General features: G+C 44.1%; 2 protein-coding genes and 1 long non-coding RNA gene across 3 annotated transcripts; 2 read left to right on the top strand and 1 right to left on the bottom strand.

The window, feature by feature from the left end:
* Positions 1–436: 436 nt before the first annotated feature.
* On the bottom strand, positions 437–8,734 carry LOC120675737 (histone-lysine N-methyltransferase ATX4-like). Its single transcript, XM_039956946.1, has 23 exons — positions 7,615–8,734; positions 7,308–7,363; positions 7,019–7,226; positions 6,817–6,930; positions 6,640–6,708; positions 6,493–6,555; positions 6,294–6,388; positions 6,120–6,209; positions 5,555–5,690; positions 5,374–5,449; positions 5,187–5,289; positions 4,935–5,059; positions 4,529–4,674; positions 4,216–4,320; positions 3,730–3,794; positions 3,187–3,391; positions 2,709–2,795; positions 2,561–2,617; positions 2,393–2,482; positions 1,651–1,737; positions 1,177–1,251; positions 979–1,079; positions 437–848 (listed from the first exon to the last, which is right to left on the bottom strand). Exons 1-23 carry the CDS (start codon positions 8,287–8,289, stop codon positions 758–760), a joined length of 2,919 nt encoding a protein of 972 aa, XP_039812880.1. The 5' UTR covers positions 8,290–8,734; the 3' UTR covers positions 437–757.
* Positions 8,735–9,839: 1,105 nt separating this feature from the next.
* On the top strand, positions 9,840–11,011 carry LOC120676744. The gene has a single exon (XM_039958070.1). It carries the CDS (start codon positions 9,956–9,958, stop codon positions 10,670–10,672), a length of 717 nt encoding a protein of 238 aa, XP_039814004.1. The 5' UTR covers positions 9,840–9,955; the 3' UTR covers positions 10,673–11,011.
* A 4,123-nt stretch (positions 11,012–15,134) lies between these two features.
* Positions 15,135–15,443, top strand: LOC120676649. The gene is made up of 2 exons (XR_005675930.1): positions 15,135–15,274; positions 15,370–15,443. It is a non-coding gene; the product is annotated as an uncharacterized LOC120676649 (long non-coding RNA).
* Positions 15,444–16,549: the final 1,106 nt, after the last annotated feature.

Raw genomic sequence — 16,549 nt, 5'->3', positions numbered from 1 at the left:
GCGGCCGGCATCTTCGACAGGTTCACGTCAGAAGACTTGCTCATCGTCGTGCCCAACTAGCGTTGCAACGCCACTGCCGCCACCTGCCGGAGGCTCGGGTCATTCGAGACAGACAAGGCAGTCGATCGACGCGAGTCAGCATTGTGCTGCAGGACGTCCGGTGCGAGCCGAGGAACGCCCCGGACGGCGAGGGTGTCGGCCGTGTTCCGCGGCGTTCCCCAGTCGGAGCACAAGTTCACGGCGGGCTCAGCGGCGTGCTAACCAAAACAAACTCGGACCACACGCCATCTTTATCATGCACCAACACACGACGATGCAATGCTAGAATGCAACAGAACTAAAACAAACACACACAATGGGATTTATTCGACAAACTCGCTGCGCGGCTACGAGGTCATCGACGCCATCAAGGCGCAGGAGGAGGCCTCCGCGATCAGTAGCGTTGAATTGGTCCCTTTTCTTCATTTATAAAGACACTCTTCTTACTACACAAATGTGGAAGAATATACAATGGTTGGCTATGCTATGGCTGCCAGTATTCTTGTCCTCCTAACACTGTAGGGCCTACCAACCTACATTTTTCAATCTAAATGAACTACTGTGGCAAAAACATAATCTTTGATTGCCACGCATCAATTGAGCAGAACATGACGAACAAACTAAAGAATCTGGCTGAATCTGGGAAAAATGGTCGGCCTTTGGCGCCTGTAAGGGGGTTAGTCCTTAGTCCTTGTGAGTTGTGAGATGGTTTACTCTTCTAGTTCATGTATCCACGACAGTTAGGTGCCTTGCACAGGCATGGAACCTTGCAATCTTCCGACTCGTCAGGGTCAAACAAGTAGTCATATCTGCGCATATGAGGCAAAAGGGATCATGTTAATGGCAGGTGTCAGAAGGGACGGTGTCATTCAGGGTTTCATGAATGGACTTGCAAAACTTGGGCGCATCAGAAAATAGCAGGTGAAAAGGCAGCATTACGTCAGTTCTTCTCCAGCAGAGACATCTCTCTTGGCAATAAGAATGATCTGGCTTCTGTCGTCACTGACACTCATGATCCTTGCATAGCAGTTAGGCATACACTGCAAGGCCAAGGATGAAGAAAAGGAATTCGCCTGTCATTTTGGTGGACTGTTGCACATGGCAAGAAGATTCAAAATATGAATTATGAAGGTTTACCGAGTGATTAATTAGACGCGCTATGTTTCCTTTCTCTGTGGCATCGATTACAACATCTTCACTTATCTTGAAAAGCTGCAGCACAGAAGGAAAAAGGAGTCAATGTGACGTGCCAGGAAACCAAATGATCAATTGGATAGAATGCAACCAATGGAAATGGCAAAAGAAAGGGCAAATCATGTATTTAAAAGGTGATTAGCACTCTAAACAGTAATTCATATGCTAGTAGAATAATGCTTCGAGTTTCAATTGCACAACAAAATAACAAACATATACTACGAAACTATGGAGTTGCCATTTTCGATGAAAGGCAACGAAAGCAGTACAGAGGCCAAATAAACCTTAAAACATGGTGACATTGTGGAGCAAGTAAAACACTTTCTGCAGACAGGTTTGAACGTGGAAAACAAGATGATCATAGAACATAAGCACGTTCTTCACAAATAGAAGATAAGCACAATAAATGTAACTCACATAGCAATCCTTTTTTTCTCTATGGTATCGTGCTTCCCTCAAATCAGCAACACTTCTTCTAACTTGTTCACCACGATATTCGATAACCTGACACAGTATGGATTAGCGGACACATTAACAATGAACTTCACACTATATAGATGCACAGTGAATGTAGCTTAAGTAATTCTAGAAAATAGGCATACAGTTAAAATTGTAGCGCAGAAACAAATGTTAAAATCATCTATATGGAACCAATATTATTATTTGCAGAGACAAATAGGATTCTTGTTGGTGTTATCAAGTACCTTAGTTGGGAGAAAACAGTAAAATGAGGATACAGTTTAACTCGATTATGGACCTATGTGGGAAGGTTTTATTTGGAGCATCACCCTAGGATATACAGATTACTGAATTCCTAAAAGTAGTACCAAGACCCAACCCCTCTACAAATAAATAATAAATAAAAAAGCAGCCTATAAGAGATATTATGTAATTTTGTGCAACAGATAATAAATATTAATTAGAGAGAATAAAAGCTTCCTGATTACTAACTGTAGTATTTGTTGTCTAGAAACATGAAGAAATTTACATGGACCCTGAACAATCTATTGTTGTTTCCATATATTTTTCAGGCCACAGCAATATATGTCCATGCATGCTCTTGGACATGCCATCATAGATACTTAACAAACTAAACAGGTCGGCAATACAAACACTTTTACTTAACACAGATAGCTCAGTGCAGGTTGACGTGTTATACCATTTGCCCCTCCTGAATATTCCTAGCGGCGAACAGCCCCCATCCATGTATTCCAGATAGACCACAGGAGACCCTCTTGTTTTCAGTTTTCTGCAACCATCAAAAATTTGATTGTCGGTGTGCAAGCACAACTTTTTTTGGTATGAACCAGTCACTCAGAAACTTAACCTGTAAATAACAAAGCCGTTCTTTGAACGTTGAAAAAGATTGATCGTCCTTACGATCCTGTTAACAAGAGAATATTGTGAATAAATTCATCTGTGTCTGATAGTTGCTAAAGAGAAGAAAGTGCTACTACTCAAAATGAAACAGTTACCATGCACGCATTAAGGCCGTCAATGAAATCCTGGGAATGGTGTCGAGGTCCCATTATCCGATGGGCAATAGCCTCTCGTGGTTCTTTCTGAAAAAAATCCAGATAACTTAGCAGTTTTATTTAGTACAGTAGCGCTAAAGGCTTAACATCAAGAAAACAAATAAGATCTAAATAAAGATCTACAGACTACAGGATACAACAAATAGTAATTAAACTGAAACAAGTCAATCACAAGATAACTAGAAATTGATGAAAGTAATGCCAATGTTCAATAATAAGAAAGCACACATGATACAAGTAAATGTAATTGATCCTGATGCTAGAGAACCAGTTGTTCCAGATACAAAATAGTATACAAAACTAATTGACACTAGTCTCATTCTTGAACTATCATCCATGAAAATAAGCAAAATGTTTTCTCAAAAATTAGGAGAAATGAAAAGAATTAAGTATAATAAAAAAGATGCAAGAAAACTACCTTGTATTTCAATATTTCATAGGTCAGGCACCTTGCGGACAGACAGTTCGAAACTTTAGCAGGAACAGGAAGCACCTTCTCCTGGTGATTTTCCTTCCTGATAAGTCTTGCAGCTGTCTGTTTCCCACCATCTTGGAGGAAAAATTTGGTAGAGAAAACTCCTTCAGGTGTCTTCACTATTAACACATTGTCTGGGTCAGGAGTACTACAGAGGGAAAAACAACTGCATCAGGCATCATCCACATAAATTTGTGGCAATTCTACTGGGTAAATTGCCACTTTCACAAATAGCAACTTAAGACAACAAAACTGGACTTTGTTCCAAGATCCTCTAAAGCTTGTGGATCTGAAAAATATTAATTTTGTCTGTTTCGTTTATTTTAAGGTCAATATGAGAAGGGCTGAAAGAGCACATTTACTAAGGGTCATGACCCTACATTAGAACTATATATATATATATAAATAAAAGAAAAGAACAATTAGGTGAACTGATATAATGTGACCAGGATGAAAAGAGAAATTATGATCAAAAGAAAAAATTACCTGTGAAGATTACAGTAGGAAACCATCTTCGTAATGTTCCTGCCATTTCTTTCAGTATATTGTAACTACAAGAACAAAATTGACAGTTTAATGAAACTATCTAAAATTATGGATACAAAAAAATTAAAATTAGCACATCAAGCACGGGCAGTTTAAATAAAAGTACAAGTCATGATTAGATTACAATACATATTAGCTGCACTGGAACTATTTGGGCAATAATACAGATGAAATATGCAAAAAGGAAAGGTAGATTTTTCACATAACAAAATAATGCTGGTTAATATTTAAAAATAGCACTACACTGCAGTGAAGATTATCTGATAATGAAATAAGATCAACCTAATATTATAAGTGGTCAATGCTAGAACAAACTGCTGATAATGAACATTTTTCTTTAGGGTCTGCACTGGTTAAAATAATAAAAGAAGGGAGAGCAGACATTTTTTTATAAAAATATTAAATACAAAATGTGAAGGATTCAACCTCCATGCGATATCCACCTCTTGATGCACACATTGCGTGGTAATACGTAGAGCATTTGTAGCATTGGGTGCAGGCACCATGTATTTGCTTGCATATAACACATGTCTGCATTTAACATGAAGACAAATGTTCATGTAGATTAAGTGAAATTTGAACAAGAAACAGAAATTTCATTATTTTAGAGGCAATTTTGAAAATATCAAACTGTGTAACTGTTGAAGCCAATTTTGGATGTCAACAGTAACTTGCTTTTTTGGAAAAGCAGGGAATATCCTTGATAAAAAAATGTGAAAAAATAATAAAAGATCTCAACCTTCTTAAAGTACTCTGCAGGGATACTCAATATTCCCATAGCTGGCTCCATCGTTTCCTCAACCGGAAAAGAGACTTTAGGTTGAAACCAGGCACATGTAATATGAACCCACAGTCCATCAATATCTGTTGGCTTGAGAGCACCCCCTGAGATAATGAAAAAAGGTATAGAAGTTAAGAGCCTGAAACAAGATAAACAGACAGGACAGCTAAATAAGCTTAAAGCACCAATAGTTAAACAAAATGTAAAAAAACGTTTTATTTTATCATGGTATAAGTTTCACTAAAAAGCATCAGCAACAATATGAGATCATTTGAAAAAAATAATAGTTGATGAAACTATGGAGCACATGTAGCAAAATAGGAAAGTGTATTGTGAGCTAAAAATTGCAATAATAGCCAAATACCTTTGATAGGACATAAGCAGCATTCTCTTTTCCGTTGGGGGGATTCGCATGCTCGACAAAGCCATGTTGTAAGATCCTGGACTGCTCGTGCTCCATAGCACTCTTGGTGGACAGCTATTTGGCATCTAAACATAAACATTGGAGTGGCAATTCAGTTAATTACTGGTCGATTTATACATAAAGGCCATCTTAGAACATACAGTGAGATATATAAAATTAGGGTGCTAAACAAAGCCACGACAGCAAGAATACCTGTTGCAAATGATAATTTTATTGTAATCCCAATCCTCAACCCATCGACAAACAGCACACCGTTCAGTTGTCCATTTAGCACAGACAGGACTGTAAGCATTAGCTGCAGACATCAAGGCAATCAATCACATGAGCTCATGCTGCAACTGCCAGCTACACAACCAACAAAAGTCAAGCACTACTGTACCTTGCAATTGTAGCAGCTCTTCTTTCTTAATGCCTGGGGTAGAAGACTTTGAGGTTCCACAGGGAATATCATCCAGCTGCAGGTGGTCATTATAAGTTGGAAGATACCATGTGTCAAATTTTACAGGGCCAGTCATGTTATTTGATTTTAAAAATGGTTAGTGAAGGTCTCTAGGGCATACCAGATTAATGAGTGGCTCGCCAGTGCTCTTGAGTTTAATACTCATCTTCCAATTCTTTTTCCTTGAGCCAGTATGTTTCTCCCACTCATTCAGACTCATCATCCTTTCCTTGCAAGACTTACATTGACATAGTATCCTGCCAGAAATAAATTAACTCAAATCAGCTATTCAGCTTACAGGTAGTAGTTTGTGGAATCAATGTAACATGCAGACTGCTAATAAGCAAGAATTGGTTGATGCTTCTGGTCTATATACTCAACATAGCAGCAGCAGCAACAATAATCCTTTAGAGTTGAGTGTTTCAATATGAACATCACAGAATGAATCTGAGCCTACAGGCCAATTATCATGCACAATTGAGTGAACTGAACTAGAAATATACTGCTTCAAGAATGATCAGCTTCTCACACATAAACACATTGGATAGTGTTCTGCAATGTGCAACAGCAGAATTGAGCAAAAATAAAAAATAAAAAAAGTAAAATAGGATAGAGCACTGATAATTAAACAGGTTTAAACTAAAATGTTATGTTAAGATTCATAGCAAATACCACGACATACTTACATGTGCTTCTCAGGTATGTACAGAGCTTCCTCCCCGTGGCAACAAACAGGTATCATTCCAGACAGTTTTTCCTTTGAAGTGCTTGCACATCTGAGCAGAAACAAACTAGACATTGGCATCCTTATTTATTCAAGTAGCATTGCATCCATAGGTTAGAGAGCAGTAACAACTTACTCTGAACTGTTGGAAGTATTCATTTTTTCAGTTGCTACAACTGTTTTGCGTTTTGATTTGCAGTCCGGACAGAAATAATCAGTATTTTCTAAATCCTATAGCATAATGACGAGTCAGTAAAGGATATCAGTAGAATAATTGCATATCCAACATTAAGGACATTAAAATATCAGCATAGAAAATAAGGTGAGAAAATAACCTCCATGTTGCATGTCAAGTCACATTCAACATGAACCCAAATATGGCATTCATCGCAACAAACCTGGCAAGAAGTGCCTTGGCATGTCAGTACCTAAAATATCCAAGAGGACAAACAACCGAAACATGTATTCTTCTAAGCTCTTACCCAGTTTCCACCATCTGTGTGGTGCCAAATTTTCTTGCATATGCCACAGTATTGTTTCGACTGCAATAGCTGCAGAGTAGTAATGCTTATACACATAAGTAACCAAAAGGAAGGAAAGATGAGGAAGGAACGCCCGAAAGATGAAATATCTCATAACTCACACGACTAGCCACATACCTTTTCACAGTGTTTACAAAGTAGCTGCTCACCATCATCCTTCTTTTTCTTAGAACCCTTGGATGGTAGGCGATTACCACAGCTATTACAACATGATGCTGATTTACATGCAACCTGCCATTCAGCAAGTTACATTGCAGCCAGCTCAAAAACGTATGACAGTAAGTATCCTCACACCCAACTTATCACTGTATTCAGTTACCTGAGCCTCAGATTGGCACTCTTGCTCGTTATTTGAAGCAGACTCTTCCTGAAAGCCATTAGGATCAGACTGGTCATTGACAGACTTTCGCGGTGAGCACAACCCATCCGTTTCAAGATCAAAAAAGCCACGTTCAGCAAGGAAAGCCTCCTCAATTGCTGCACGGAATTTGCTTGGTCTTAGCTTATACAGAGACTGTCCTTGAAACCTGAAAGAACAGAGGAGCCTCAGATACAGCCCAAGTTAGGGCTTAGGACACAATGTTCAACTACAGATTCCAGAATTTTACCTGTCTAGGTAGTCCACAAAGGGAAAGATCATCCCTTGCTTAACCCATCCATAGTCCTGCAAAGGGATGTGGCAGGGTAAGGCCAGGCCCAAAAAAATACACAAAACGGAACTGTTTGGCTGAAGCCCGCAAATTTAGTAGCCTGCCCCACTTGCTTCTCATGAGTAGAAACTTTGGTGGTATTTTGTAATGTTCAAAATTTTATACGTTATTAATGGTATTTTCTATCTTAGGTTGTGGATTCGTGAACCAAACAGCCAATAAAAGGGGGCACCCAGAAATGCTTAAGCAAGAAATAATTAATTACCCTGCTATGCCCGGCACCAGAGTAACCGAAGAACATGACGCAGAGAGCGCCAGGGACGCAGGAGTTAAGCACGACCTCCGGCGCGTGCAGCAGCGGGTCAATCACCAGCGCGGGCCACGCCGGGCACTTCCTCCCCGACCTCGCCCACACGACGTCCCCAAGCACGAAATCCTCGGGCCAGTAGAAACCCTCTACCTTGACGCCCTCCCTCTTGGGCTTGCACTCCGCCGCAGACCTCCCCTCCAGACGGCCATTGCCAGTAGCACCGCCGTCCGAGACGACATTGCTCACGGACGTGAGCACACTGCCGCTGGCAGCACCCCCGCTGCTGCCGCTCTTGTTAATGTTCCGGCAGGCCCGGTACACATCGGCCGCCGGCTGCTCAGGCGCCCACACCGCGGTCTCCACGGGGCCAAAGGAGTCGCCTTTGGACTCGACCACGCGCACCTCGACGTCGTACACTTCCCCGTCCCTGTCGTCCCCCTCCGCGGCCGGCGCGGGAGCTACGACCTCTACGCGCTTCTTGGCGGGCGGCGGGCCCGAGTCCTTGAGCCGCGACGGGGCGGGGCGCTCGCGGCGGCGCTTGGCGGGCGGCATGGGCTCGGCGGGGCCCGGCTCCCCCTCGTCCGGGACGGCGGCGGTGCAGCGCTTGAGCGGGATGCGGGACGCGGGCATGGCACCAGCACCACCGGCGAGGCGGGGCGGGGGCTAGGGCATGGGAAACCCTAGAATCTGGGATCGGGCGGGCGGATTGGGGGTTCGACGCGGGTAGGGTTCCGCCTCCGCGGGCGCCGAGTCGGGATTTAAGCGCGGGGGATTCGGGGCCTCGAGCAGGGGATTGGGGGATTTTGGAGATTTGCGGGGTGGGAGGGTAGGCGAGGGCGCGAGGCGACGCGGGGCCGAAAAAATTGGGTTCCCTCCGAGTGCCCGACTCCGAGGGATTGGGGTTTTTGAAAATTTCGAACGCGATGCGATGGTCTGAGGGGAGGCGAGGTCAGGTGAGGAAGACGACTCGGCGGCGCGGCGCGGCGCGGGGGCGAGGAGGCTTGGGGCCGAAGCGAGGCACGCCAGGTGTGGGGACTGGCGATCTATAGATCCGAAGCGGGCTCTGCTGTCAATCTTCTACTCAACGCGGCTGTTTTCGTTTTCAGCTTCGGATTCACCCAGAACGAGCTACCAGGTATGTTGATCCAAATGCATATGGATGAAAGTGTTAAATTTTAAGAATAATTTATTTAAATGGAAATACTTTTGAGATAATCTAAAATTTAATCATGATTTAAATTTTTAGCATGTGCATGAGTGTAATATGTAATTTGTGCTTAAATTTAGTACCCGATTTTAGCTCATCTAAAATAAAAATGTGCCGCTACAGTTGCATCTACCTCTCGAATCTTCCTTTTTTTTAAGGAACCTCTCAAATCTTGATGTCCATATACACTTCATTATTATTATTTTTAATAAAGAATATGTCGGTTTTGAAGTGATGTCGTGTTATATAGTGGTCGATTTTGAGTTCAAATAAGGGTTGCAGTTTTATTATAAGTGAATTGTAATTAACATTCTATTTTTATGTCGTCAGTCATCGTAGTCCACGTCTCACCTTTAAATCTTCCATGGTGATTTATTGATGATATAGCACGCTCGTGGTGACAATCTCAATTCTAAAATTCCAACTATACAATCATAGCTCTATGACATTGTACGTGTACTCTTCCATTTGGATAAACTTCATAGAAACATAACGTTGTGTGTCCCACAATCCTTCAATTTCCATCTCCCGCTCATTATCTTCCTTCCTACGCTTCATATCAATTTCCCTCATTCTTACCTTCTATCTCTCTTCCAAGTTTCAACCTTTTCCTTTCTCATCTCATATAAATTTTCCCTTCCCCCCCCCCCCCCCCCCCCCCTTCATTTGAAGTTTAACGTTGTAATGTTTGGCTAGGAATCAAACACGCCAACAGTAGCGCACAATGCCACTGTAAATGTATCAACAAAAGCAATGATGGGTGGTTCTGGAGTGATAAAGAAAATTCTTTTGCAATAGACCCATCCCATTTACAATACGATTACATTGTTTTTTTTTTCAGAGATAAATTTTGCTGCAAAATGCAAGTAGTAGAACCTCCACGACTGTTCCATTGTTGGGTCGGTCAGACACTCAGACTCTTTCGTTTACCAATCCATACCCGAAGCCCAAGAAAGAAAACGGGAAAAGGCCCATTAACCCAACCAAGCCGGCAGAGGCCGCCGTGCCAAGCAAGCTGCCGCAGCAGATCTTTACCCTTCCTTCCGCAAACACCCGCCGCCGCCGCCGCCGCCGATCGAGCCGCGCGCCATGGAGGACGTCGTCACCGACGTTCCGCCGCCGTCCCGCTTCTCCCCCGAAGACCTCGACAACTTCGCCGCGCCGCCACCGCAGCCCACCCCCATCCTCGTCGTCTCCCCCAGCCCCAGCCCGCCCGCCCCGCGCCTCCTCATCGTCCTCATCTCCCCCACCTCCCTCGCGCTCCTCGCCTCCCCGCCCCCGCTCCACGCGTCCCTCCTCCTCCCCGACCTGCCCCTGCAGCCCCACGCGCCGATCCGCGTCTACCTCCACCCCTCCGGCGCGCTCCTCGCCGCCGCGCACGGCGCCGTCCCCGCCCACCGCGCGCGCGCCGCCGCCAAGGCCCTCGTCTCCAAGCTCCAGCCGGAGGAGGTGCTGGTCCTGGACGCTGTCCGCAGCGCGTCGTACAGGGGCCGGCTCGCGGCCGACGAGCCCGTGGAGGGGAAACTGGAGACCCGCGCGGCGCGCGCGCGAGGAGGCGTGGGCGCGGCCAGGGGCGTGGCGGCGCTGGCCCCGCCGGGGAGCGTGGTGGACGGGCTCGGCGCGGCGGTGCTCGCGGAGTGCGAGATCCGGGGCAAGGCGGCCAGCATGGTGGTGACGTGGCCGGCGGGCGCGAGGCCCGCGGAGTTCGCGGTCATGCGGCGCGTGGCGGCGGAGCTCGGCGTCGACACCAACAAGATCGCCGCCAGGGTCTCCGGCCGGGCCGAGCTGGATGCGTTGTACACTTGAGAATTGAGATGTTCTCTGCTACTGCTTCCAATTTCGTTGGCTGTACTGTCTGACGAATTGGGTTTCTGGCATTTTGGGGGAGAAATCTGAGATGTATCGGGCGAGTTGGTTTTGTGATTTGGTATACGATGAATCTTCGAAATGCGGATGAACAAATTCTGATCTCAATTGTGTCATCGCTGCAGTAGTGTACTGAGTCGGAAGCTGCCTTGCTTTGATTGTACCATGAGAATGAATTAAGCTAGTCCCTGTTTGCCACTTGAGTTCTGATGAATGTTCAGTGAAGGCTTGCTGGACTTCCCTTCCGCACTAATAGAATGGGTCTCTGTCTTGCGTGTTTCTTCTCTTGCTAACTTGTCAGTGTGCAAGCATGAATACAAACTTTGATTTGCGTGAGATTTACATCCACATTGTACTTGTACTTTGCAGAACTACCAGTCATCCACAGTGAAGATTTGAAATTACCAGCAGAGGTGTGTTACAATAAGAACATCACATAACACTGAAACTGATGGTGTGTTTAGATCTTTTTTGCGTAAATTTTTGAAGAGAATCTTACTATTTTGGAGCACTAAATAAAGTCTATTTACAAAATTTTTTGTACGAATGGATTGTAAATTGCGAGACGAATCTAATGAGCCTAATTAATCCATGTTTAATTTATAATTAGCGGATGATTACTGTAGTATCACTGTTGCAAATCATGGATTAAGTAGGCTCATTAGATTCATCTCGCGATTTATAATCCATCCGTGCAAAAAAATTTACAAATAGATTTTATTTAGTACTTCATGCATGTGTCCAAACATTCAATGTGATATTTTTTGGTGTAAAATTTTGGGATCTAAACATGGCCTGAGCCTACTTTAGCCCACAAGCATCATGCGAAATTGAGTGATCTGCACTGCTGCAGCAATAAAATTCATTGGCTAGTGTTCTGCAATGCGTACGGGTGGACTTCATTGCCGACAAAATATCAAAGTCAGCCAGAAATTCTTAGATTGCACCATTTTACAACCATGATAACATTTATAAAAGCAAGGATGATAATAGTAAAGCCAATCTAATTAACACATCGTCTGCAGTCAATCTAATAACACTCATGCAATAGTTGGCTATAGATACCGAGTAAACCATTTATAGAGGGCCCATCTTCATCCTCTCACCCAACTTTCTTGGAGCCTATGTTGCAGCTGGCTTATCTTGGACCTCGCCTTCCTCTCATCCAACTCATCAAAAATCTGATGCGATAACTTGCTCTTGCTCTTAGACGGAATAGCATCCCAATATTATGACCATAACACACAGTGATCACCAATGAACCTCAACTCAGCACCTTGCTGACTGAAAACACCCTTCCAAATGATCTTCACCTGCAGCTTATAAGTGCCTAGGTTGCAAGTGCGCTCCTCCACACCATTCCCTATAACAAACTTAAGGCGTCTATATTTATTGTCACTATCATGAACACAAAAATATAGCAGCAGGTCTTGACCCATTTCGACAGATACTACATGACGACGTAGCGACACAGATCCACCACTTCCAAATTCTTTCTTGGTGCCATCCACTTGACTGTCATACAGAACCATTTTGATCGTATCACTTGCGGAAGTTGAAGCAAGTATTTTGCCAGTGAAAGTAGATTCCCCATTCAAAAAGTTGACTCCAATAGAAGCTTCCAAGGCATATGGAATAAGCATACACATCAGGTCCATCCTGCTTAGGTAACTTTGTAGTGAATAAGTGAAGGGTATACTAGTACTTGGCCGATAGGAACCACACGGCGTCAAACCTTTGCTGAAATCCTCATCAACTTCCCCATCACCCTTAATCTTCAGATGAAACTCAAAACACATATTATATATACCACCAAGTGCTCGATTTGAACCTGTTAAAGCTAGCATACGGTTCTGCACAGGGATTCAGGGGAAAACAATGTAAGAACAATTGACACAAAAAAAAGGAATTAAGCTAGCTCAACAAGTCATGTAATTTCAGATCACGTTGGAGGTTATGTCAGTGTCATGACAAATTTGGGTAGATACCATGGAAATTGGGTTTACTTAAATACCAAGACCTCACAAATGAGAATTACGTATGTGTCTCGTTATATAGGATAGGATCACTCCTCTCTCTCTCTCTTTTCCAGAAGGAGAGAAAAGCAATGGTTTATGTGATCAAACAGTTGTTATCAATAATGATCTCGATACCGACAACCTTAAGCGACGACAGGGAGGAATTCAAGGGATACAAACCTTCCTAGTAATGCGTTGCGGATCAGCCCTTCCACGCTTGAATACGTAGATGCATCTGTGGTCATACCCATCCCTTGCCAATACGGTGCCATACACATCGATGGGGAAACGCACGCACGTCAGACTCAGCAACCTTGATCGTGATAACATTGACCGAGTCGTCCAAATAATGATATCTGGAGGGAGGGATGTCGTGAAAAAGTGGACCGTGCACAATCCTAGCTGAAAAATCCCAGAGACCAAATCAAACGATGAGAATCTTAAACAGCAGAGAAGTATCTCTTGCTGCTCAACAAATACAGATAGTTTGGAACAAGGAACAAGGGAAGTAAATGAACCAAGGATTCCTGCTCACACTCTCTTTCGAAGTCGAAGAAGGCTTATGTTGTATCCGCAGAAGCGGCTAGGTCCTTTCCAATGTGTCCTGGGGTTTCGTTCAGTTATTTCTTGGCGGCGTACCACGTTAAGAACCGCCACAACCTTCTCCTCCCATGACTGGAAGGGCATGGTAAGGCCCACGTACGGGCATTCCCGTAGAAACCTCTCCTGCAGCATCTTTTGCTCTTGAGTCAAAGGCTGCATCCGCATCTCCTCTTTCACATCCAAGTCCCCGTCTCGCCGAGGAAGAACAAGAAAGCAGGTCTGCTCTTGGCTTGGGGTTCGCGGCTAGCGGAAATCTCTATCTATGATTCCTGGACCAAACCGCGGGCGCCCGATAGGGCCACGTCGCCTGCTAACCCCATAGCCATCGGATCTGACCAAGACACGATACAGACCGTCCGATCGGGATCGTTAGCAGTGTCTCACCCGTTAAGCCGTCAAGGGTCGGGAATCCTCGCGAACCCGATCGCAGCCCGCACCTCGCTTCTCCTCCCACTCCCAGCATCGGCCTCGCCGTCGCGGGCGCTGCGTTCCCGGCCATCCCAATGTGGCCGCGCGGGTGACAGCCCAGCGGACTCGGAGACCCCAGCGCAGATGGGGTGCGGGCGAGGCGAACTCGGCCGCTCCGGTCCCGGCCATCCCGGCGCAAGCTGGGGCCTCCAGCAGCCACCGCGACCTCAGCACGGCCGGCGGTGCGAGCGTGGGCTCGACCCCCACTAGGCTTTCCCTAGCGACCCCGATGCTGACGGGCTGCGAGCGCGGCGAACCCGGCCATTCCATCGCTGCAGCCCCCCAGCGGCCACTGCGAGTCTACGATCCGGCGCGGCTGGCGGTGCAGGCATTGGCTCGACCTCCACCAGGCTTTCCCAACTGCCCTACAGCATTCGGCTACCTTGCTGTCGGCCTGACCCCGACTCGCTCGCCAACCTTCGATCTCCAACCAGCCAACCAGCGTCAAGCCCGTGGGTGGTGAGCATCAGATGCCGTTGCCTCTTCGCGTTTATCTGGATGCAGCTCCTCCCTTCCATGCTGACTCCCCAAATGCTTGAGCCGACAGGTACAAAAAAGTACAAATAGTGTGCTTAAAGTCTTTACCCTCCATGTCCATTGATATTTTGTTCCTCCTTCGATTTGTTGCAAGGAAATTGCAGATATCCTTTTTCCTTTGAATTTCAGTATCCAACACTGTCGAGGATTGCAAATACACCATGCTGCCAAGTTAAGCATACTCAGGATACAACAAACAACAATAAAAATTAAATAATATCGAAGGGTCTTGGCAAACATATAGACTAGATATATGCTAGCAATGCCAATATCGTTGTAGTGTGTAAATTTAGCTAGAGGCTGCAGCCAGTTTTCAATTCTAGGAGCATTTGTTTTGAACAACCGAAATTGATTTTAATAAGATATGAAAAAGAAGTGTTTGCATGTCACATGTCCAGTTCATGACAACATAGATTATTAGTATCTTAAATTTTGCAATAAAATGGTTTCCGCCGCGAACCTAAATTTTTGTAGCTGCCGTGCCGTTTCTACAGCAATGCCACTGCTTCCTGCTCTATGCTTGGCCAAATGAAGAGAAGAGGAATAGAGAGGCAGCAGGCAACGAAGACAATTTGTTAAGGCCTCCCTGACGCAGCCTTTGTGACTTAAGTCAGAGCATGTATCACTATACTTAGAATCTGCACAGATCTGAACCTCCCTAACACTGAACAATATTAATATTCTGTCCTTTCTTTTCTTTTAGCAATTAATGTTACTCCTTTCAATTTTTTCTCTGAGCTTATCGCTTGTTAGACATATTCTATTATTGATTATACATTATCTTTCTCACCATTGAATGTCCAGATGCATCCAGTTGCATTAGTTTAGAAATTGAGAGCGTTGTGGAGCTTACAATATTACTTCACTCAGCAGAAAGAGGATATTGCTATGTCGAGCGATCTGGGCGTTGTCAGTGGTTAGTAGATTTCTTCTTCCCCTCATTTCTTCATCTATGCATTGCCGATGTTGTATTAACAGATATGATGCAATGTGGTTTGTTAATGGTGCTAGCTGTTGCGGCTTCTCCAATATTTTGGAATCCCTTGCTGAGGTGGGAGACGATTGGAGCATCCATGGTTGTATGAGAAAAAAAGAACTTTTTACCATGGTTGTTCCTGCAATTTGGTGGAGATACCATGTGGCTCCATTTTAGTACATTCTCCTTTCCAGAAAAGATAAATAATCAAAATACCTCTAACACAGTAACACTAGCTAAAACTATAGAAAGGAGCGGCAAACATAGTTCCGCCATCTTCCTAGAGGTACACTGCCTACTTTCTGCTTGCATATATATTTCTGTTACTCATTGAATAGGTGCAGCACCACGTTGAAGTTAATTTTCCAATAGCTCCATAGAGATCATCACTTTTTTTTTCTTACATCTTCCTGGAGGTACACTGCCTACTTGCTGCTTGCATATCTGTTTCTGTCACTCATTGAACAGGTGCAGCACCACGTTGAAGTTAATTTTCCCATAGCCCCATAGAGATCATCACTTTTTTCCCTTCCCTGGCTGCTAATTTGAATGTTTAGCCTGACAGCATCTTTGGACTTTCCTATTTAGCTGCAAGGCTAAATATGGCTGGCTCTTTGATCACAGATTTGCTTCTTTCCATGGATGTTCATAAACTTCCTCACACTCCACAGCTTCATAGTTGTTTAGGTTTCGTTCTCCTTTGTAAGGCACTGTGCAACCTACCAAAATAAGAATTGCATTGTCCCATTGAATGTATCATATAATAACATATTATCTGAATAATTGATGTAGCAGAGTAAGATCTTTTACCATATATTCATTTTGCAACGATCAACAAGCAATGCTTTAAAAGCAGATGTATTGAATTAACAAGCTTGCTTTTGAACTCCTATATGAACAATGTATCATACGCCTAGGCATTAAGGCACAACCATTTTTACAAGGACCAAAAAGGATGATGAAAAGAGAGCTCCGTCTACACATTGAATTCAAGAATGATCTAGAGACATGAATCCTTTTGAGATAGGTACCTCTCTATAAAGTTATAATTCTATTGCAACCATTGTTGATTATTTCATGGTTGACAATTGATACGCCTCCATCTTACTGAAGATTATATTTCTTTTAATATATATTTTATTTAAATACCTATCTAAAATAATCATATTAATTAATATAATAGAATTGCACCAAAACTATCAGTTTGCCATAGGT

This window comes from Panicum virgatum, chromosome 5N (assembly GCF_016808335.1).
Source record: "Panicum virgatum strain AP13 chromosome 5N, P.virgatum_v5, whole genome shotgun sequence".
Taxonomy (NCBI): domain Eukaryota; kingdom Viridiplantae; phylum Streptophyta; class Magnoliopsida; order Poales; family Poaceae; genus Panicum; species Panicum virgatum.
This window is presented reverse-complemented; position numbering and strand designations above follow the sequence as displayed.